Raw genomic sequence first — 24719 nt, 5'->3', positions numbered from 1 at the left:
TAAAAACAACACACAAAATGAAGTGTGGTTAGTAGTAGGGATGCACCGGTTCCACAAATTTAGGATCCAGATAAACCCTGAAACCTTTGCAAAAGATTCTGCCAAATACTGATAAGGAAGAAGCAGAGAAGAACCGGTTTGGCCAGAGGCATGGATTTGGCTGAATCTTTGCCAAATCCCAAACCAAATCCTGGATTCAGTGCATCCCTAGTTAGTAGCCTGTTTACGGATCAGTTACACCAAAATATGAACAGCTTTTGATATGCTCTACTAAAATGCATTGTCAAGCTCTTAAATGACAAACATACTCATCTGTAGCAGTGGAGTCTGCCATACAAGTCTCCAGTGTGCCCAGGCAGATTCATGGCTCTGTACAGAACTATATTAAAATGCTGAGACATCATAGAATTTAACAGAAATAGGAGTATTTTCATCCTTACTAACCTGTTATTGCTTATGAAACAACTGGGCTCATATGTCAGGGTTCACTTGTGATAATGAATAAATTGTGTAGGCAGATTTCCTCCCAACTTCGATTAATGCTGTTCTCAAGCTAGCATTGGTGTCGTGCCACAAGTCTTTCTCATACTTAATTATGTTGTATGCTACCATGTCACAAGGTCTATAAAAACCCAGTGATGTCTTTGTTCTGTCTATCTTATAGTCAGAACCCACATACGTGTCTGCAAAGGAAAGAGGAAATATATATACGCAGTGAAGAGCCTCATATGGTTTCCCATTGGCGATTCACTTATTGCCATTGGGAAAGTATTCAGGCGAGATTTGTCACCCACATCCATGATATCTAAGATGGTAATATTGGCAAGTTTTTTTAGGTCAGAGGTATCCTATATAAAGTTGGATGTATTTTCTGACAATTGGTTTTTGGATGTTTTCTACCTAGTCAGCTAGCTAGCTAATATGGTGGGCTCTAACCTTGCTGTCAGAAAAAAACATTTTGATTCCTTACGGAAAACCGAACAGAAATGTCCTTTCTTTTGACAAACCCTGAAAATATGGAAATATCTCAAACTTTTTGAGTTTACAAGCTCGCAAAAAATTCAAGTTTGAGAATATGGCTTGACTTTGCCTATAACAACTCCCAATGACTTCTACAGAAACTTGCAAGATTTTAGATGGTGAATTTTTACATTTGAGTTGTTGGCTTTTTTGCACTTAAAGGAGCAGTAACACTAAAAAAATGAAAGCTTTAAAGTAAAAATATAATGCACTGTTGCCCTGCACTGGTAAAACTGGTGTGTTTGCTACAGTAACACTACTATAATTTATATAATAAGCTGCTGTGTAGCCACGGGGGCAGCCATTCAAGCTGGAGAAAAGGCACAGGTTACATAGCAGAGAACAGATAAGCTCTGTAGAATACAATAGTGTTTTATCTGTTATCTGCTATGTGCCTGTGCCTTTTCTCCTTTGAATGGCTGCCCCCATAGCTACATAGCAGCTTATTTATATAAATTATAGTAGACTTTCTAAAGCAAACACACAACTTTTACCAGTGCAGGGCAGCAGCACATTATATTTTAGTTACTTTTATACACTTTCATTTTTTGGTGTTACTGTTCCTTTAAAGGACAAGGAAAGGTTAATATAAATTTAAGTCTAAAGGCATTCTTTAAGTACTTACTGCATATCTAATTTCCCAGATCCCTGCTTGCTTCTCTGAGATATGGTGCTGGCAGCCTACAGCAGTGTGAAGACTACAGTGACATCACTGAAATCTCTCTCCCCTTCCTGTAGGTGCCAGCAGCAGCCTTCCTATTCTCTGAGCATGTGTGTAACTTGATCCTGTCTCCTGTTCTGAGCTACACATGCCCACCAACCAATCAGAAGCGGATCTGGCAGAGGGGGGGGGGGGGGGGGGAGGGAATGAAACACATGTGCAGTATGAAGCAAGGAGGGAAAGGAAGGGAGAATACCTTTTTAGAGATGGCTGCCTGTTCTAGAAAATGTGAAGTAAGTGTGACTGAGTAAATATTTGATTAGGTGAGCCAAAAGTGTGACATTTTTACTAAACAATAGGAGGACTATTGGGCAGTATGCTTTTTAAACTTTCTCTTGCATTCTCCTTTAATAAATACCAGACAGAGTTTTCGAACCATAACTCGTGCATTGAACTTGATAAATCACCCCCTAATTAGATCTACAAGTTATCTGTAACTTCCTAATTTATTGCTCATGAACACTTTTCAATGATTGGACTGTATATATGCTTGGATACAACTACAACAGTAGATTTTTCCTCTGATATTAACTGGTACTGTAGGGAAAGACGACTCTGTATGGTATTCTGTTGGTCTTCTGGGATGGCATGAGGCTGTTGCACTGCACCACCCAACTGAACAGTCAGCCACAATCTTATGTAGGGAGATGTCGACAAACCTCAGCAACTTCCCTCTCTCAGATTTCTTTTGGTCATGTGTACTTTTAAAATTGATGTACAAAATTGAACAAGTAGTAAGACAAAATCCTTTGTACAATGGTTTCAGAATGTGTATGCAAGCACATAGTTTATAAAAAACATTTATCTTTTTCTCTAAAATAACAGGTAGCTAGTACTTCCTACTCTATTGGACAACAGCAGGACTTTCAGAATAGAGTTTCTTTTCAGAGCAGAGTTTCTCCATTTTTTAAAAATATTTTCTTTATCCTTTAGACATGCATGAGGAATTTTTTTTTCTTCCCAAATAAGCACTTCTGCCCGGCCTTGTCAGTATTCCTAAGGAGCTGTCCCCGACACATGATTGGATGTCAGTGAATAAAGAATCAGACAATGAATTTATATTCACAGAAAAGCACAAAGGGAAAATATTAGATTCCATATGGATTGAATTGTATCTGCCATGAGGGAGATTTTATTAAAAACAGAACTCGGGCAATTTTAAAAAAATCTTTATGCAGATCACAACATCAAGACTTAAAATGATACAAATAGTAAAATACAAGGTTCCATTAGAGGAAGAATCCCACAGTAGTAATATATTTTTACAGTATTACAACATTTCAGTCATTATCCCCTTAAATAAATAGGTCTTTGTTTTAGTGTCGGGGACAAAAAGTTGTCAGCAGCTTAGAAACAGCATGTCAGCTATTTTAACACAAACACATTTGTAAAATCTCTAAAAAAATAAAAATTCAGTTTAAGCATCTTACTATACCACAGAAAATTTCAGCAATTCATGTCAGGCAAAGCCAATCGCTGGCTATCTGTGTAAGTTTCTAGAATCCTTATCCATGTTCATCAAGAGCCAGAGAGCCAAAGAATATATAATACACAAGATGTTAAAACCGACCAGAAATGTCCTTTCTTTTGACAAACCCTGAAAATATGGATTAAATAAGAAGGGGCGAGTCCACAGGCTTTTGCGGAAATATCACTTAGGCGAGTGTCGGTCCACTGGCATAAAGAATGTGTTGGAAGGAGGAGATTCAGGAACTACGTTTTTAGCAGGCGAGTTGCAGGAAGAACTAAGACTGCTGCTGCTTCCATCCAGGTTTTCAGACGAAAGACTGAAGAAACAAATTAGCTTTAACTTACATGCCTCAAGCATACAATTATATGGACACAACTGCACTCCAGTTAGTCAGTCTTTATGTGCAACCAGATGGGATTTTCATTGCTGACACACAAAACGTTAGATAAGCTATTGCACTGCAATGTCACTGTACAGAAGTCTACTTGCCGATTTAGTACAGACTTGTGTGGATTATTAATAATACCGGATGCCCTCCTCTTCTGGTATGGGCTTTATAACACCAACAATCTTTTAGAAGCTAACCTAATTAGGGCTACCTAATTATTTCAAGACCAGTCCAATCTGCTGGTCTGTCCCTGGGCTAAGTTGTCTCAGTGAATTAAGGCCAATAGGGTGGCCACTTTCAAGGTGAAGTTACTACATTTTAAACCAGTAATGTCCAATAAACTGGTTAGCTTATCACACCAGGGATGGAGGGACACCAGGATCTGAAGGTAAGAGTTCCCCCTCTGCAATATAATGCACAAGCAGTAAGATAATAAACCTTTAAAACTCATAATTTCAGTTTTTTCTCTTTACACATATGTATAGAGGAGTTTCTATTGTATGAAAGTGCACCACATCTGTGAAGACTGCGTGTAGAAAAAAAGATTCCAGAAGTGAATGCTGCAATATAGGTGCATAACCTCTAGCTCGATACTAACATTCCCAAACTAAAGGCAGCATTGGCTTTTTAAAGGAGAACTATACCCCCCAGGCAATAAACGCCCCCTTAACTAGCACTGCCTTGACTACCCTAACTGCATAGTTTCTAAGTTTTAAACCTGTCTCTATCGATAACCCCAACCTAAAAGAGCAAAGTAGCGCAGCTGTGTACCCTGCCGACATCTTCCCTGTAAGTGTACAGTCTCACCACAGACACGGACCCTGCTTGAGCACACACTGTTTTAAGCAGATTTCCTGCTACCTCCAACTGCGCACGCACAAGCAGGGTTCGTATCGGCAGAGAGACCTGAAGACTGTTCACTTGCAAGGAAGATGTTGGCCAGGAACGCAGCTGTGCAACAATGTTCTGTTTTGCCAATAAAAACTTAGCCTCACCCACAGCCTAAGCATAAGAGTAAAGCTCCTTACGTTAGAGGACCAACCAAAAGATGGCAAGAGATGCAAGTGCTACAAAAATATTTTAACAACTCAGGGAAATCTGTCTCTCTCTCGTATTATTTTATTTTTTATTCTAATTGTATAGGACCAGTAGGGCAAAGGGCACACAAAGCATTGGCTCCACTGCTTTTAGCCTGAGTTTTTAATGAAGCTAAGAGAAGGGGGATCTGCTCCCTTATGCAGCTCCGTTTATCTGCCTGCTTTTGCATTTTACAGGCTGACCTCTGCCCCACTCCACACCTACACCTGCACTCAGGCAGAAGCTGTATTTTTCAGTGCAGGCACAGGGATGCGTAAGGGAGCAGATCTGCTTCTTTCAGTCTGGGGAAAAAAACAAAGGCTGAGAGCAGCAGAACCAACACTCCTGTGTGCTCTTGGCCCAAGTGTGATACTGTTTTGCTTTAACTACAAAACTGCTGCTTGCACTCTGACAAATATAAAGAGAAGAAAACTTACCAAGCGCTTAGATCTGATAAGCTTGAGACATCTGGAGACAGTATGTTTGTAGTGCCTTGGAAAAGTCGTTTTGGCTGACTTTCAATCTCCATATCACCTTAAAAACAAAGCAAAAAACACAGAATTTGTATGAAGGTAAGAACCATTTCGCATTTTCAGCATGCCAGTTTGCCTTTCGTATATGGAGTTCTGCTCATTGTATCCACCAGTTTTTTTAATAATATATTATTTCTATACACTGCACCTGCAAAAGTCATTTTCTACAATACCACTTTGTATCCATTAAATAGCTTATTAAATGAACGGGTGATGGCAAGAAATTAGCCTTCATTTCTGGAGATAAAAATTAAATCTTTTAGAACCTCCAGTCTGCAATTCATATTTATAGAACTTTAAAGGACATGTTAAGTCTAGATTTGCCTACAATGTATATCAGTTGGGCACATCGCCCCCACCCAAATGGCATCATTTGTACTGCATATATCCCCTCCTCTTGCCAGCACCATCACATTTTCCTAAAGCAAATGGTAGCTTTCAGCCGGTGGCCATTTTTCCTGACACATAATCAGACTAATTTAAATCTGCATACACACACAGACCCTTATTCAGCATACATTATACTAAGAATACAGGCTCACACAGGCACAACTCTCTCTGATAAAAGTTCAGTTTTGTTCGAGCACTGTAGGTAAAGCTGAGCTCAGGAGAAAAAAAATGGAAGCAGACAGCTAGAGCTGAGTTTCTATGGGAACCAAGCAATGCCATCTCTTCACTGGCTGTTAGACTGGAGGGCATGTTTAGTAATCTGAGCTTAGAACAATTGAGCATGTCTGGCAAGCCAGGAATCAAAGTTAATCCCTGAGAGGGGGGGGCCCGAGTGGGTTACAGGAGGAGAATGAAATCTAAGTGATTAAGGGGATGCTGCAGCCTTACTATTAACCTCAGGACAACCAGAGTGGCAGGTATTGAAAGAGTGAAGAGGCTGTTCACTGATTTGTGTGTGGGGTTTACTTGTCCTTTAAACTAATCCCTTTATACTGCAGAAATCTGTAAAAAAAAAATAGTGTAGAACAGTGCATACATGGTGTAGAGCCGCTAATGGAAGCCAGTTTTGACCACTCCCCTGTTTAAAACCACACCTATTTTATCACAATGGTGGTAGTGCAGCAAAAACCCAAATGCTTGGTTCTCACTGCTGGGATATCAACAGTCATTCATATGTGAAAGAATTATATTATGTCATATTAAGACATACCCTTAAATCCATATGCCTCCTCCTCCCCTGCGGATAGCACAGCACATAATTACACAACTTATGGACCATTTAATGGCTATTTACAACTGCTTATAAACTCCCAGAACAAACCCCTGCCAGGTTCACCTCCCACAGGCAGCATAGGGCAGGCAGAGAATGGCAAATACAGGCAGCACTCTGCCTGCCCCATGCTGCCTGTGCGTGCCATACTCTGCCTGCCCTACCCTGCCTGTGTGCCATACTCTGCCTGTGTGTGTGTGCGCCATACATTACCTGCCCTATGCTGCCTGTGTGTGCCATGCTCTGCCTGCCATACCCTGCCTGTGTGTGCCATACCCACCCTGCCCTATGCTGCCTGTATGTGCCATACCTTCCCTGCCCTATGATGCCTGTGTGTGCCATACCCTCCATACCCTATGCTGCCTGAGTGTGCCATACTCTGCTTGCCCTATGCTGCCTGTGTGTGCCATATTCTGCCTACCCTATGCTACCTGTGTGCCATACATGACAATGCAGGGATTTAAAGGTGTGAACAACACAGGGGATTACAATTTTAATACAGGGGGGGATACAGACTGAATCTGAGGTGAGAACCATGCAGGGGGGCCAGGTAATCACAGTACTGATACCATTTAAAGATTACACAAAGGTAAGCCATCAAAACAGCCAGACAAGTGGGGGGACCACACAGAGAGGGGGTCGCGGGCCGCCAGTTGGACAGCACTGGCCTTGAAGGCTTGATATCTAAAGCATTTCGGGGGCCTATGCGCTGTATGGGGGCACAGAAATACAATCTTTTTTTAGTTGCTTATTTATTCAACATGGGGAAAAGGTTAGGTTTAAGAAGCACACTACCATTGATCACTGGTTGGACTGAGAAAGGTATCAGATTTCAACCTCTGACTTTTACCTTTACTACTGTATACAGTAAATTATGTACTCATATTATCCTTACTCAGCAAACACCAAGATTTATCATGGTCATAGGAAAAGAATTAAAGACTCAAAACAACATCTTACCTTTCCTTTTAAGGGGTCCAAGTGAGCTGGGTCGAATGCAGTTTATGGGACTTTGACTCCTCCTGCTTAAATAAATGACAATATAAATCAGTTATGGCATAAAAAGCAGGTTCATTTATGCAGTGCATAATGACATGTGCTTTATAAAAAAAGAAAAGAAAAGGGCTTCTCTAGAAAAGCCTTATATATAATAACATTAAACTGCAGTGCTCAGAGACTGCCCATCATTTTGGCCAAATATAATTTTTACATGTCTGCCGGTAAGAGAGTTATAAAAAATATTGATGTCATACATACAAAGGGTCTATGGTGATTTTGGGTAAGCTAGAACACAAAAATCTCTTGGGAGACCACATTAGAACTGCAGACTTCTAGTGATATTGATACATGCAATCGATTGATCCTAATCAGATCTAAAAGATAAACTGTATGTTTTTCTTTAAAAACACATAGCTAAGTTAAATAAAAGCACACAAATCCATTCTGAATCAGTTAAAAAGAGTATTGCCCCTTTTCTCCCATCGAAATGGCTGAACAGAAATTCTCAATGGGACCAAAACCTTTATCATCATCTGCATCTAATACCCTGAACAAACCCCTCCCTCCCTTCGTCCTTTTGTAAATAAAGGTGATTTATGCAACATACTTCTAGATTTATCTCTGCTGAACCTTAGAACATAAAAAATTAGACCCCTAAAATAAAAAAAGCTTTAATGACTCCATGTTTTTGCATCTTGAATACTTACGTTGCAAACCGCCTTGTAGGGCTAGGGGTAGGGCTGGGAGGCAATCCATTGCTGCTGACAAGTATTTGTAACGATGGCGAAAAGCATTGCTAGGGACAAAGAACAGTTCAGTTCTATTAAAGGGATACTGTCATGATTTTTAAGGTATACTTTTTATTTCTAAATTACACTGTTTACATAGCAAATAATTCAATCTTCCATTTAAAATGTTATGCTTGAACCAACAAAGGTATTTTTTTAGCTGTAATATTGGTGTGTAGGCAGCCCCAGTGCATTGTGCCTGAGTCTGAGCTTTCAGAAGGAGCCAGCGCTACACAGTGGAACTGCTTTCAGGTAACCTATTGTTTCTCCTACTACACTTAAATATAGGAGTCCTAAGCTGGACTTGGACAGTGATATTTGGAAAAATCATTTTTGTTGTTATTTTCTAGGGCTCAGTTACACCACAGCTGTTTTGACAGCTGTTTAGTGTAAATTGAATGTGAGTTTTGGCATCTGTACAGTGACCCTTGCACCAGCCGGTTTCTGCTGAACTTGGATCAGACTCATGTTACACAGGGTGTTTTCTCTGCCAGTAAAGAAGTACCCTAGACAAGGAGCCTGTCATTAAAGGGATACTGTCATGATTTTTATGGTATACTTTTCAATTCTAATTTACACTGTTTTGAAAAAAAAAAAAAAAAACATATTTTCCGGAACAGTATTCCTTTAAGAGAAAACCCATCACTAGAAGTGACAGGTGGATTTCAGCCAGAAAACATTAATTTAAAAAAAGAGCAGAACACATTCCTTGAGCCATAAGGCTTACAGCTATGGCACACATAGATTAATTTGTTCTGCCAGTGGAGAAATCCCTGTCACAGCTCATACTATCTACAGTTGACTTGAATGGCAACCCTAAAGTAAAATGATTGTTTTCTGGCCAAAAAATAACCTTACCTTTCAAAGGAATAGCATGGGGGGCTTTTTTATGCCAGCAGACTACATATGCAATTAGCTTAGAGTCCCAAAAACATGCTACAATACGTCCAGCCAGACCACAATGCATTCATTACCACCGTATCCAGGCAGCTACACGGTTGTATCTTGTTCCAAACACATTAGTTATAGAAATATATACAGAAGCAACAAGAGCTATAGCTATGCTTTACCTTTCCGATCCCTCTTGTGGGAGAAGGAGCTGGAGACACTGGAACAAAATCAATTCTCTTTGGAGAAGATGATTTGTCGAGATCATTGTCACTCTGTGAACAGTATGAAGGCACAAAATAATTGCAATATGTTTATTGGAATATGTTATATCTGCAATGCCCTGGAAACATGATCAGTTGCCCCATGTGTTTTTTTTTTTTTTTTAAATTCATTACATATGAGCAATGCATCTTCAAATTCTCATTTTATTGGATATTGCATTTTGACTTGGAAGTCAGCTTGTGTGTGTTCTGTGTGGCTGTCAAACCTTACTAACCATTCCCAAGACAAAACTTTGCATACCGTCATATGATGGTTTTGCTTGTATTATGAATAACAAGAGGTTCAGTGAATATAAACCTTAAAGTAGAAAATTATGTGAAATTCTTACCAGATTTAAACTTTCCTCCCAGGACTGGCTCATTTGCATTGCCACTTGCACTTCTCTGGAAAGGAAAATTTTAAACAGTAAACAAACATGAAATAAAAAAGCTGATTTGCAAGAATATATTTATTTTATTTACCTTTCATGAGCGGTCTCTCTATTAATCATAAGGTCCACTCCCTCTTCCTAAAGAGAAGACACACAGAATAATGAATGGATGCTGATTAGTAGAAAACTACTAAATGGGACCTATGCCTGAGAAACGGTCAGTGCTGGTGAGGTGTTGTTTCTAGGGTTAACAGACAGAATTTCCAGCAAGGTCCAGCACTCCTTTGCTGCTCATTGAGGATTTTAGAGCTGTACAGTCAACCACAAAGAAGGTGCTGCATCTCTACACAGGTTTTTAAACATTCTTACCTTCCACCCACTAGTTATTTGGTTTTGCCAGCAACTGTTCATAAACCCAATGAGCTCATTCAGTTTGGCTTTGTAGAAAAGGTGCATAAAGACAATATGAACCTGTAAAATATTAATGTTTGAAAATTGGTCTACAATTTTTTTTTTTTTTTTTTTAATACCTGATTTTACAGATTGAAAGAAAGCAACAATACTTTTTTACATCCCTTTGTCTGACAGTGTAATGCAACGCAACCCCTCCCTTACCTTGCTCCATTGTGAAGTGATGGATTCTGAGATCTGAAGTCCCTGTGCATTACATATGGGTAGGTGCACAGGTTCTTTGGAAAGCAGAGGAATTTCAGGTCACAGAATCAATCACTTAACAATGAACTTCCAGAATTTGTCCTTAACTTGTTCCAACAGTGTGTATGCACCTTTTGTGTAAAAACCCAACTAAATGAGCTCATATTAAAAAGAAGGGTGGGGGATTTTTACCTTTAACCATTTAGCAGTGTTTACAGGCCTGCCACATTCTGCCCCACTCACAGAAACAAGGAATATGCCTGAAAGTTTTATTATGCCTCCATCTTTTATTGGACCAGTTAGACAAAAAAAAAAATATTTGCTTATAAATGACAAACCAGCTTTTTATATCCCACAGACATAAAATGAAGAAGGGTTCTTCTCTTCACCAAAAAAAAAAATCATTTTTTGATTAAAAAAAACCCAGTGTTTTTGGGAAAAAAACAAAAACAAAAAAGTTTATACCCAGTAGCAAGAGAGTTCCCAACAGTGTACAAGTTTTGCATAAAATGAAATGTGATTATGCAAAATTAGGTCCATTTAAGGATTTATCAGTGGCCCATGAGAATGTCCTAGAAGTGTGCAAAACAAAGGAAGTCAAACTCAGAAAAAGAGAATCCTTTTATACATTTTATCTAAAGCACAAAGATAATGATGATAGTCCAAGTAATCTCTTAATTATAACAACTATAAAGTTGCATTGGTTAAGAATATACGGACATGTATTGTGGAAATGCATGTCACAAGTTTGCACATAATGAGCGAACAGGGAGCCTCGCTTATTGTGCCCAGGCATGCTAAACATGGCCACCACACTGGGAGCTCCCTCCTGGTGAGGGCAGCCTAGCACCAGCAGGGACTATTGTTTCCCCCATACACTGAAATATTCACGCATTTGGCGAGGTCAACAAACAAGCAGATTTTTTTCCCTCCCATGTGCCCACCTTGAGGTGGGTAATATTAGACTGATCCAGTCATTTGGCCCTTGGGATACAGGCTGTCAGGTCAAGGACCACACCAACAATGCGCTCCTGCCCAATTTTCAGCCAGACCCATCTGAGGGCCCTATACACAGGCCAATAAGCTGCCGGCTTTTAAAAGTCCTTTTATTAGCCTGTGTACGGCCACCTTAAGGCCAAGTTGTTTTTGTAACGGAGCCACACACACATATATGCAGTCGGGGTGCTTACCCCATTTATTGTGACCACCTTGATCAATGTTTCGGGGGGGGGGGGGATACACCCTCCCTTCATCAGGATACAATTCCAAGTGCACACCACAAACTTATAATAAAGAACAGTCCCATCTCCCTTCACCCAGAGTTCCTTAATGTACAATCAGTCCAAAGAAAAAAAAATCAGTCCAAGTCTGCATGCTAAGAGAAGCAGATCTGCTCCTTTCTGCAGCAGTTTATCTGTGCAGGCCGGCATGATATCCGCGGGTCGGGTGCTGGTCGAGAAAATCTCGACCCGCACATCAGAAGCGGAATCCCTATTGTTTCTACCTCCATATTGGATGATTCAGGACTAAATGTCAAAGGAGGGAACGAACAACCTTTTCTGCGACCAATGGTTGCAGGAAAGATCTAATTGGTATGTGTATGGTCACCTTTACAGTCATTCAGTCTTCAAGTAGATATACAATAAGAATCCAAGTTTACTTTCAAAAAATAGAAATTGTTCTGCTGTATGAAAGTTTGCAATAAAAACAATGGAAAGAAGTTGCGGGACAGCTGGAAAGGAAGCAGGCACCTAACCAAGGTTAATCACAACAGATTAGAGAAAAGTAAACTGAAGTATGTAATTTATGTAAACCAATAACTTAAGCTCCAGGTTTCATGACTTTCAATATAAAGCATAAATTAGCGAGTTATCCTCTTAGATATTCAGCCTACCTGTTTGATCTGATGAAGACGGCTACTTGAGATACGTATTGGAGAAGATGGCACAACCTACAGGAAAAAAAAAAAAAAAACATTCTCAAAAAAGCTTTAAGAATGCTATAAAAATACATTAAAGGAGAAGGAAAGGCTAATAAAGAGTTAATCTCAAACTGCAGACATACCTTCAGTTGTCTCAATAGTGCCCTTAAGTCTCCCCATATTTCACCTGTTCAGATGGTCAGAAGCCAAACAGGAAGAAAAAACACTGAGCCGTGTAAAGAAAGTTCCCATAATGCCTCACTCCTGCACCGAGACCAAGTGTACATGCTCAGTTTGTAAGACTATGAGTCAGCTTCCTGCTGATTGGCTCAGATCCATATTCCTAAGGGGGGGGGGGGAGTGAATGCTTAGCATTCTTGAGGGCAGGGGGAGCAGGAGAGCTGCGTGTCTCTGGCACATGTGTTACAGACACAACAAATCTTTTGACAGAGAATTCAGTGCAGTGTTCGAGAGTGCTTATGGCTGTATTTACACAGACCTTTCTGATAAAGCTTACTTATATTTTTACCTTTCTTTCTTCTTTAAAAGTATTTGATATAGCTCCCTCACAAAATTATTATATTAGACAGTGACCCCATCAGCCATATTTTTTTTATAAATAAAACCATGTGAAGCCTATATTAAACCATGTTTAATTATCTTACATCATTCACAGCACACACCTTGTCTTCAAATCTACTGAATGATGAGGGAGGAGGTTATGAAAGGGATCAGACCAATCAGCACGTGTAGGGACAAACTACTGGGGAGTAAAAAAAAAAATCCTTTGAAAATAAAGGTCTAATTCTGTTTTGTTTCTTTGATCTATTATAGAGACACATCCCACATTAAGGTTAAAGGACCACAGGGTGATTACAAGCATTTTGCTGGCAGGCCTTTGGGAGCGCCATGGAATAGGGACAAAACAATCTAAACTGCCTCTCACTCAAAGTGAAAAAGAATAACCTGCAAGGACCATGTGTTCTCAAGTGACAGGTGTTTCTTACAGATAAACATGTAGTTGACATGTGTTGCAAAGACATGACCCATGCACTGTATCAGTCATACATGCATTTTTCCCTCCCATGGAGAAAACAGAATAGCTTTCATCTCTCTGTTGCTCATGGTTTGCTCAAGAAAAACAAATATCATACTTCTGAAATATAAGTCCAATTAACATTTCAGTGGCTATGCCACATAGAATTAAAATGCCTTACAAGACCCCAATCCAAGCCCTGATCTCAATCTAATTATAAACCTGCAGCACTATGTGAAAGATGAAGAACAGGGCCACCATGGAACTAATCTGTACAAGCTTAAAGCTTTCAATTTTTCAAAATGTACCTCAAAAATATACTGTAATTTAAGATTTTTTTTTTTTATTTTTTTTACACAGAAAAGTTACACATTAAAAATTATACTGTTTCGGGGCTTTGTTCTAAAAAAAAAATATCACAAAAAGCATTTCTGTGTAGGATTTGTTTGTAAAAACGGTGAAGGGTCTAATTGCCGTTGCAAAACACTATACAGTACAGGTATAAAATCTACTATCAAGAATGCATGGGACTTGGGGTTTTTCAGATAAGGGATCTTTCTGTAATTTGGATCAACAGACCTTAAGTTTACGAAGAAAACATTAAAACATTAACTAAACGCAATAGAATTGTTTCGCCACCAATTCAGATACATGCAGCTTAGTCACCATGAAGTACAAGGTACGGTTTTATTACTACAGAGAAAAAGAAAATCATTTTTAAAAATTAGAAATATTTGCTTATAATGGAGCTTATGGGAGATGGCCTTCCTGTAATTCTGAACTTTCTGGATTACGGGTTTCTGGATAATGGATCCCAATAACTGTATTGGGATATGACCAATATTTCAAATAACCAAAATAAGGACCAGACTCTCTGCTCTTCTTAAATGACAATGTCAGATTTAAGTTACAAAATTAAAGACAAAAAAAAAAAAATTAGCCAAGTTAAAAAAATTGCCAAAGGAAGCAGGTTAAACTGTTACATTTATTACAAAAGTGCGTTTCTAGCTATGTGGAAATGCATGTTTTTAGGGAAACGGGTTGCAAATGTTACAAATGAAGGCAGCGCTTACCAGACTCTGTCGATTCACTACAGTGGTGCTGTTCCGCCGTGCTCTTATAACATCTGTCTGAAACACCTGTGAATTGTCACTGAAATACACAAACACTGTCAGAACCAATAAAGATTTGGGGATTACAAACTAACCATTGATACATTTTTATATACAAAAAACCCAGTTGTAAGCTTTAAACAATAAATAAACAACTTATCTAAGTAAAAAAGTAGCAGACTTGTGAGTGGAAATATGCATTTTATTCTCCAATGCTACACAATTTTGCAAACACGGCAAAAATTTCTTTAGGATGTGATGATAGAACCACATCTCTAGCCGCAAAACAGTTTTAAAGAAAATCTGCAAACGCTACATAAATCTGGTTCATGCCCAACAAAATCAACAGCATCCTACAATTTCAGTCAAGTTAAAAATCAATGAACTGTGAAACAAGGAAGTGACTATTTGGGGTACTGTGAGTTTTTTTTTAACTTTCAAAACAAACATGCAATTCTCTGTGGGTTCTCAGCTCTCAACTGGGGCACAAGAACCATATAAAAATAACAAAACACATGCTTTGCTTTATGTTACTTTTTAAGACCAGAGAAAATGACATCAACATGCACCATTTATAAGAATAATTTACTGGATATTTATGTTTTTATTTCTTGTTTGATGTATAGTGGATAATGTACACCCTATTGTAAAATGAGGATACTTTAAAGAGATACTGACACCAGAAAGTAAATTTTTTTTGCCTGATGCATTTACATTACCTGTCTGATCCCTTGTGTTCCTCTATGAGGGGGCAGCCATATTTGTCTGTTAGCATTAGAAGCTATAACTGACAGGTTGGGAAGGGACAGTCAGGTTGGCAAAACAGTCAGGTTTAGGAACTTCAAGTAACGATTACTTACAAAACCAAACCTGTCAACACGACCTATAGGTAGCTTTTTATGTATATTAATATTTTGAAAAGTGTTTTTTTTGTGTCAGTATAACTTTAAGTCACCTCGGAGTTCCATGAATAAGAGGCAAAGGCCAATTTTTTTAATTTATTTTTTTACAGGTCGTGGAACTCCGAGGTGACTTTGAATATCTACATATTTTACAGGAGGGGGTACATTAAATATTATAACACACAAGTTTCAATAATGAGTTGTGATAGAAATGACATCACTAAGCACTGATTATACAGTGTCTCATGTACCACCTACTGTAAAAAATATAGGGATATTATAAGTTTCTGAGGAGGCACAAGGACAAAGGCCAAGTGCTTTTACACAGGTCATGGAACTCTGAAGTGACTTATAAAATTCATACTTATTTCAAAAGTAGGTCCATGATTCATTATAATACCCAAGTTTCAGTGTGTTGTGCAACACCAATTACATCACTTAGTGCCAATTCTAACCGATGACACCACTAAGCACCCTAGAACTATATCATTTACAGGATATTCATGGCTCGTGTGTTACACAGAGATAACATGCATTTGAAAAGTCACATAATGAGGTTCATGCCTTTAAAAGTAAATGCCTATAGCAACTTTCAACAGCTTCTTTCCATGTCCCAACATCCTGTCCAACTTCATTAGCCAACACCTAAGTACTCCTTTCCTTCCTTTTCATCACCATGTCTGTTATACCAAAACAAACTCTATAAACCCTTTACAGATATAAATCAAATCAAGCTCAGTCCTACAACGCCCTGAAATGTCAGCTAACTGCATCATCTGTTTACCTCCCGCATTTCACAGCTGTTGCTTCCCCCCCATACAGAGAAGATAATTGTTATGCAATTCATTCTTGCCCCTATCCAGTTAGTGGGTGCTTTTTTTTTTTTACATATATAATTCAATGCTTTCGCTTTAAGCTGTCCATATCAGAACAGAAGCAACTGTAATATGCTTATTTTCAAATTGTATGTAATTTGGCTGCAGAGATGTCCATAATGCACAGAACACTTTGAAGACACCTAATCATTGGCACATTCAGTGGTTGGGTCAACCGAGGACCCCACGCACATGCAAAAGGAAACCTTAACAGAATGTACTGGCAGGATCAAATACATTAGCTTCTTACAATTTATTACTTTGCATTAGTGCTGGGCGGTATACCGGTAAAAACCGAACACCGGTTTTTTTTGAAAAAACGATATCAATTTTTTACATACCCCCATACCGGTGTGCGCGCTACCTGGCAATTTTTCCGAATACTTCCGGGTGCGCGCGTGACGTCAGCGCGCACAGTAAGGTATTTGGGTTCATACTTTGTGCCAGTGTGCCACTTCAGCTTACTGTGGTCAAGTACATTTACTGATGCAAGGGAACCCTGCGACTATTAACAGCCTGAACCTGAGAAAATTTCAGCCCATAGCGAATTGCATCATTAACCACAAGTGACTTGCACCAAGTGAGTTGAATTCTAATGTCATTATTAATGCCACACATTAGAAGTTATGCCATCCAAACACAAATGCAGAGGGGAGAACCCATGTACTGCAGCCTTAGCACAATGTACTGAAACAGATAGCAATTTGTGTCCATGTTAGTGCATAGTCTGTTTCAGTAACTTAGCATCTGCCCGCAATTAAGCTAAAACTCTGCTCTGTGGGAAAAAACTCTGGCAATTTTTGTCCAAATTTGCACATTGTGTTTGGAAATAAGCCTTTTAAGTTTTTGTTTAAAAGCTTAATCCCTCACAATTATAATATAGGTAATATGCGGATGGGGGGGTGTTTGGGGTGGCGGGGTGAGGGGGGTGTGGATGGGGGGGTGTTTGGGGTGGTGGGGGGGTGCGGATGGGGGGGTGTTTGGGGTGGTCACCTAATCATGCATGGGGAAAAAAAAATACCGTCAAATACCGTGATACCGATATAATTTTGAAGAATACCGTGATATAAATTTTTGGTCATACCGCCCAGCACTACTTTGCATATTCATTTTCTCTCTTGCTTTGCAAAAACATTTTTTTAGCAGACTTTTTTTGACTTTTCTCTTGCACCTTTTCATCTTGAAAAAGTCTTTAAGATGACAAGGAGCAATGTCTCGTCAGCCTAAGCTCTTTCTGCCTTTCATCCCAGATTCTTCTTCCACCAAAAATCCTACCTCATATTCCCATGTGTTCATCTACTTCTTTCTCAAATCTTCTAGCAGACTCCATAGCCCCTTCAACATTTTTTTCCAAGTTAAATCCTCAAATAGCTTTTGCACCCAATCCTTGCTTTCCCATGTTATTTCATCTTCGTCATCACCCACTCCCTAATTTGCCATTATTATCCGAACACTTATATACAGACTTCTGTCTACACTTTGCCGCTTCTTCTCTTGACATTTTTAAACCATTTGTCTAACCAATCAATTCCCATGCATGTTTTACAACAACATCTATCTTTTTTCCATGACAGGATGGGACTTTGTGTCAAGGAAGCCTGCTTGAGATGCCATGTAATGACTGCATTAACCATTCTAAATAATTATCCTTAAGAAAGTATTTTAAACTGTCTGTGCCTCAGGTGCTACACTTGGATTGGGAGCTTTAAGGGTAAAGGTTGCAATTACGATCTTTCCTGCGACCACTGATTGTTTCCCCCATTGAAGTTCAAGGCTGAATAGTCAGATTTGGAGGTAGAAACAATAGGGTTTCTTCAACGATGCCCAATCAAAATCTTTTAATCCACTCGATTGACAAGACGACCAATATCCGCAGCTTTTGCAAGATCGGTCGCCTCGTCAATCCACCATACACGAATCGAATATCATACGAAACGAGATTTCGTATGATAATATCGGTGCGTGTATGGCCAGCTTTAGAGACTCGCAATTTCTGAATACAAAAACTACTGTATATAACTAATTGCACTATATAATCACCCTATCTGGGATCCATTCTCGTTACAGGCTGTGCCTTAAGGTCCCCATACACGGGCCGACTATAGCTGCCTGAAATTGGCCAGATCTCGATCGGCCAGGTTAAGGTGGCCATACACGAGCAGATCCGCTCGCTTGGCGATGTCGCCAAGTGAGCGGATCTTCCCCCGATATCCCCACCTATGGGTGGGCGATATCGGGGAGCATTTAGGTAAAAAAAAAAAAAAAATGGCCCTGGGGCCAAACGATCGGATTATGTGGGCGGCAATGGGGCAGTCGGATCGGGGACCGCATCAACGAGCCGATGCGGTCCCCGATCCGACCGGGTTTTCTAACCTGCCCGATCGAGATCTGGCCAATTTCAGGCCAGATATCGGTCGGCCAGGCCGCTCTGCTCTCCCCATACACGGGCCGATTAGCTGCCGAATCAGTCCAAGGGACCGATATCGGCAGCTATAGTCGGCCCGTGTATGGGGACCTTTAGAAAATCCGGTCGGATCGGGGACCGCATCGGCTCGTTGATGCGGTCCCCGATCCGACTGCCCCATTGCCGCCCACATAATCCGATCGTTTGGCCCCAGGACCAAACGATCGGATTATTATTTTTTTTACCTAAATGCTCCCAGATATCGCCCACCTGTAGGTGGGGATATCGGGGGAAGATCCGTTCGCTTGGCAACATCGCCAAGTGAGCGGATCTGCTCGTGTATGGCCACCTTTACACTTCCACATTATTGAAAAGAGATTAACCAGACCAACAGCAACGGTGTTAAATCCACAGGATTTCATGTCCCATGCCGAGTGAGTTCCAATACCAGTTGCTCTGACTGAAATCAGACCAAAATGCAGATTCCCACACAGACATGTACACAGAACTCTCTAACAACTTGTAATATTTTCTTACTCTAATTTTGCCAATATCCCATTACTTTTCTCACTTGCAATCTCCCACTACTCAGCCCCCTCTTAGTGCTCCCATATTGTACCTATTCCCTGCATATTTCTACTGGACTGTGATGTTTATGGAGACGAGCTGTTCTCATGTGCTCCCCCTATGGTTCCCACCACCCCACACTCCCAGCAGACTCCCCCGAACCCCTTCTTCTTACCTGAGCCCATTGATTAGAGGGGCGCTATTGGATCTCCTCAGATTCCCATCACTCGGGGGCCCCGGGATTTCTAGATCCAGCTCCATTTTCTCCTGAGCCATAGTAGCGTCGCTCCCTGGGCTCTTGTGGGGGTGGAAGCGGGGAGCTAGCGCCAGCTTCTCCCCTCCTTATTCACTGGCTCATATCTCTCCTTCGGGCACCCCGTTTAGGCCCCACCGACTGAATGAAGACTCCAGCCCGAATCCAGCCAGGGCCCCATAGCCCGGGAAAGTCCGCCGGGTCGTGCAATCCTGCCGCCGCCTCCTCCTCCCGCCTTATTCCGTACAGGAGATGACCGGCTAAGTAGCAGCTCAGGCCCAGGCCTGCTACATAACTTGCGTTGAGAGAGCGGCGCAGCCTCTTGCGCATGCGCATAAACCCAACTCCGAATACTCAGCATCTCCCTGTAACAGGTACAGCGCTCTACTGAGGCCCCTATAAGATCACCGGAAACGTTCATGGGCCCGTAAATTCCAGATTTTTATTCTAATTATTTTATCTAATCTTTTAGTATTTTGTGGTAGCTTTGTTTTTAGTTACACTTTTGAACCCCCGTATATTGTTATAGTCACTGCAGACTATTAGGAACAGCTGTTTCCAGCCAATTGCCTGCTAAATTTTAAGGCAACTTTAGTTCACATTTACACAAGCAAGAGGTTTGTTAATACCAAGTGAAGCAAATTTAGGTTTCAGAACAATACACACCTTGAGGACCTCTTACTAATGCTTTAGTTGATTTCATATATGCAAAAGTTGAGTACAAAAAAATACATTTACTAATTCCCAATACCTGTTTCTTTTCACTTGTTTATTTTAATCACAATTCATAGAGCTAAAGTTTTTTTCAGCTATTTATTGATTCAATAAATAAATAAAAATGGTAAAAATTGTTGCCATTGGATAGAAAAGGTTTATGCTAAGGGCAGATGAATTGTTTAATGTGGTGAAAAACATATGTAAGGCTGCTGAGAATACGCCCCTATGCTTGAAAAAACTTCTACTTGTGCCTGCATTGGGAAGCACTGAACGGGGCACTGCCACAACGGGGCACTGTAATTATTGCTGCCCTATAGTAGACAGTAAGGATAGGGTTGTGCTTGATATTTTTTCCAGCACAAGGTCCTACAGATGTAGGACTCTCTGCATGCGTATTAACGGGCTGTGACCTTACACTTTACCTGGGGTCTTAGTAAATTTCCACTATTGACTAATTTCTGATCAATTTAACATAAAAGTAACAATTCTAGCAATAACATGAAAATGTATCTCAATTCCAAATTTTTTAACACTAATGTACATTCTAAACAAAAACTGAAACGTGTGACCTATTAAATAATCCTATCAAATTAGCACATACACATCAGTATATGCTGTTTTACCTTGAGACATTTTTTTGCTATGTGCTCTCTTACTGATCACCTGACAGGAAGTAATGCTAATTCTAACTAGGAAGAAGTGTGAACGTAAAATATGCAATTTCTAACATTATTTGGCTGTTGCAGCATAGCAGTAATTGTGCCCAGAGCAGGGTTAAGATAAAATGGGGCCCTAGCCAGAGTAAAATTTTGTCCCCCCCCCCCCCACCTTGCCTCCACTTTGTAGGCTCTACCATTTAAAGGGGAATGAAAGTCATTTTTGTATTTTACTGCTAATAGATTTGTCACAATAGTGCCACCTAGAATGCTATATGTATTATTATTATGCAGAAACCATTACCATACCGGAGTAAAGAGCCCTAGAAGCTTTCTCTGTTTGTTTAAGATAGCAGCTGCCATTTTAGCTTGGTCTTCATACCTTCCTGCTTGCAGCTTAGCCACATTCCTAAGGGTGGGGGGAGATACCTTGAGAACATGTGTACAAAAAAGGAGACAAGAAATCCTGTGTTTCTTTTGATAGAGGACTCAGTGTAGCATTACTGTAAGTGCTTATGGCTGTATTTACATAGACCTTTCTGATTAAGCTTACTATTTTTTACCTTTCCTTCTCCTTTAATATAACAGCATCCTTTTAATGACTGTCCTGCCTTCAGTGCCAGCCTGAATCACATGGTCCCTCTCTCCGTCCACCTCAGTTCTCTCAGATGCATGCAGACAAGACATCACCAGCCCAGGACTGCCGGACTCAGATTGTCCAAATGCAACCGGATTGAGAACTGACCATTCTGAGGAAATCTGTTGACTGTGCATCAAGTCCATAACGCTAGGTGGACCATGAGCTTGTGTCTAGGGCACTTAGCAGTGGCGTAACTATAGAGGAAACCGACCCTGCAGTCGCAGGGGCCTGGACCATGGGGTCTGCTTCCTCTACAGTTATAAAACCCCCCCTCCCCAGGCGCCCTCTTAGGGCGAAGACACACTCAGGTGATTCGTTAGGTAAGCTCCTGGTGCTTAGTGGATAATCTGACCCTGATTGTGGCCTTGGTTTATGTGCAAGAACAGTGCCTTTATATGAGCTAAAGATACACATTTTAGTATGTAAAATGGCAGTCTTTCAATATGGAATATACAATGGAACATACCAAAAGAAAAAAAATATAAATACACATGAAAAAGCTTTATTTATATGAAATGTTTTATTTAATATATTTTTATACATACCTGCAATATTCATGCGTACAGTTGAAATGCCATGTTTTCCAGTTTACTCCAGTACCTAGGGTAGCACTTGGACAAGAATGTGGCCCCACTTGAAAAATGTGGCAGCATTCTCTAATGTAAAAAAAAACTTTATTAATTAAGCTTCAAATGCCAAAGGTAGCAGGAGAGGATGCTACACTCAGACAACCTAGCCTAACCCACAAACAAGATGTTTAATTGTTAGTTATAGGTAACAAACCTTATAAGATTTCCAAATACACTTTGCTGCACTGGCAGCATTTAATTTAAAGCAGACTAAAAATGTACAATTATTGGCAGGGGCCTCCTTTTTAAAGGAGAAGGAAAGGCTAATAAAGAGTTAATCTCAAGCTGCAGGCATACCTTCAGTTCTCTCAATAGAGCCTTTAAGTCTCCCCATATTTCTCCTGTTCAGATGATCAGAAGCCAAAAAACACTGAGCTGTGTAAAGAAGATTCCCAGAATGCATTGCTCCTGCACCGAGACTAAGACCAGCTACTCAGGAAGCACATGCGCATTTAACATACCCTGTGAGCGCGCTTTCCATCTCACAAAGCAGGAGCGCTTGGGTAGAGTAGGTCACGCTCGCATCTAGGGGAGAGAAAAGGTTCACGCATGCGCTTTTTCTTACGTGGCGGCATGTTGGAATAATTTAACTATCCAACATGGTGGCCGTCATAGAAGAAATATAGCGTTTATGAAAATCAGAGACTGCAGGCAATATACAGGCTATCCAGGTAAAAAAACGTAGCGATCAGCTACAGGGACATGAGGCCTTTCAATTTAGGGGGTTGCACTTTACACCCTTTCCTTCTCCTTTAAGGTGATATTGCTTCCACAAAGTGTTAAAGTGTGCATACATTAATCACAGTATGATTTTTTTGTTTATCAAAAAAATTAGCCGTTTCTTTCCCACATAAATGTACAAGGTCTTATTGTTCTATTATGTACTCAATGCATTTACAATTGTGTAATGCTGGAGGCACTCAAATCGCATGTTAAAGTGATTGCAAATCGGGTTTTGCAATTTATATGTGATGCAACTGAATAAGCTTTTCATATGAAAATACACTCCAGGAAGGGATATGATAAATGCAAATTAACCTAACTCTACAAAGAGTCTTGCTAAACCAGTGTTGTGAGGACACGTGGTTTGGTTAAAAATGAAAGGGTTTCTTTACAATGACTGTGAACGCAAGTGCTAGAGCGCTAAGGGATGCAAAATCGCCCTTCTTAGGGGTTATTTAAGAAGCACTTGCTACCAAGGTATCACTGTGCTCTGCACCTCTTGCCAGATTAAAAATCATGTGTAAAATGCAGAGCCCAGTGGTAGCAGGCATAAGGTAGCCCCTTGTACTCTCTATCTACCAGCACAAGCTAACTTTCTCATCTGAATGACGTAAAAGGAGCCGATGTACCTTCCCTTTGTCCTTCATGAATACAACACTGTTGAATGGAAATACAGCTGTACGCTGCCAGTGTCCAAATACACATTGCCATCTGAATGCCAGACATTGCTACATAGATTCTTGAAAGGCAATTACATTGCCTGGTGTAAACTTCTAGTCTAAAAGCAGTGGTCACTTAATAAATGCTATATTAAAAACAGCAGCCACCTGTGCTGCTTTTTACCTCTTCTTACACCATCTTTTTCTTTCTGACTGAATTTTCACATTATGGGTTAAGCCACACACCCCAACATTTGAAAAATAAAAAGAGGGACGAAAAGAGTTGGTGCGCGTAGCATGGCAAAAATGTTTTGACCATTAACATTTTTTGCAACCACACCCCCTAAATACCACTCCCATTTTACTAAATTTTGCAGGTTATTTAAAGTTTGAACACATTTCTGGGGGTTTTGGGATCGTTTTGTATCTATGTGTGCAGGTTTAGCTGGCCTCTCTGCCAAAAGCTACCTATTTAATTAAGTTTGAGAAACATTGTATCTCTTTTAGTGTTCAGTAAGGAGGTCAAAAGGGAAATGTGGGCTGAGCTGTTAAAGAAAACACGTTGGATACATTTTGTAGGCAATTGCAATTATGATTAATATATGGTGCTGGTTCCAATTTGGGTTAAAATGGAATATTGTCTGCAAAAATAGCCCCTTTATTGGAGCTCCCTATAGATCAGGGGTGCCAATATGTCAATCCCCCGTGAACCGAGGATGTGGAAGTTCTGCATGAATGCGCATTCACGCCACACTTCCGCATTCCGCGCTCATAAGTTGACCACGGAAAGGGTGGGCGTGTCCTAACGGTCCCTGCCAGAAGCACAGTAGGAGGGGGGTAGCCAATCACAGCCCTGCAGTCACACAAGCACAGACACGCTTCAGTTCCCTATTAGGTAAGCCTAGCTGCCGTTCCTGTACTGAGAGCTGTCGGCTCCCCTGCACATCCAGAGAATTCAGCCAGCAGGAAGTGGGTGGGACTAGTGGGGTTTGGGGGGAACTTCTCAATAAATCAGTCCGAAACACAACTTTTTTAAGCACAATCTTTCTATATTTAGAGGAGTATAATTCACTGGTACATTCATAATTTTTATATGATATGTCTCTTAAAAGAGGGACTTAAAAGAGAAAGAAAGGTAAAAACTAAGTAAGCTTTATCAGAAAGGTCTATGTAAATACAGCCATAAGCACTCACAGAAAAACTGCACTGACT

At 40.2% G+C, this 24719-nt stretch overlaps 1 protein-coding gene and 1 long non-coding RNA gene across 3 annotated transcripts; one reads left to right on the top strand and one right to left on the bottom strand.

Moving 5' to 3' along the window:
* Positions 1 to 2850: 2850 nt before the first annotated feature.
* On the bottom strand, positions 2851 to 19812 carry fam122c (family with sequence similarity 122C). 2 transcript variants are annotated; one of them, XM_012968167.3, is made up of 10 exons: positions 19406 to 19812; positions 14444 to 14522; positions 12308 to 12364; positions 9851 to 9897; positions 9718 to 9772; positions 9287 to 9379; positions 8136 to 8224; positions 7390 to 7454; positions 5115 to 5211; positions 2851 to 3528 (listed from the first exon to the last, which is right to left on the bottom strand). In XM_012968167.3, exons 1-10 carry the CDS (start codon positions 19504 to 19506, stop codon positions 3393 to 3395), a joined length of 819 nt encoding a protein of 272 aa, XP_012823621.1. In that variant the 5' UTR covers positions 19507 to 19812; the 3' UTR covers positions 2851 to 3392.
* On the top strand, positions 19779 to 21774 carry LOC108648354. Its single transcript, XR_001925156.2, has 2 exons — positions 19779 to 19857; positions 21445 to 21774. It is a non-coding gene; the product is annotated as an uncharacterized LOC108648354 (long non-coding RNA).
* Positions 21775 to 24719: the final 2945 nt, after the last annotated feature.

The sequence above is a fragment of the Xenopus tropicalis genome, chromosome 8, assembly GCF_000004195.4.
Source record: "Xenopus tropicalis strain Nigerian chromosome 8, UCB_Xtro_10.0, whole genome shotgun sequence".
NCBI lineage: Eukaryota > Metazoa > Chordata > Amphibia > Anura > Pipidae > Xenopus > Xenopus tropicalis.
This window is presented reverse-complemented; position numbering and strand designations above follow the sequence as displayed.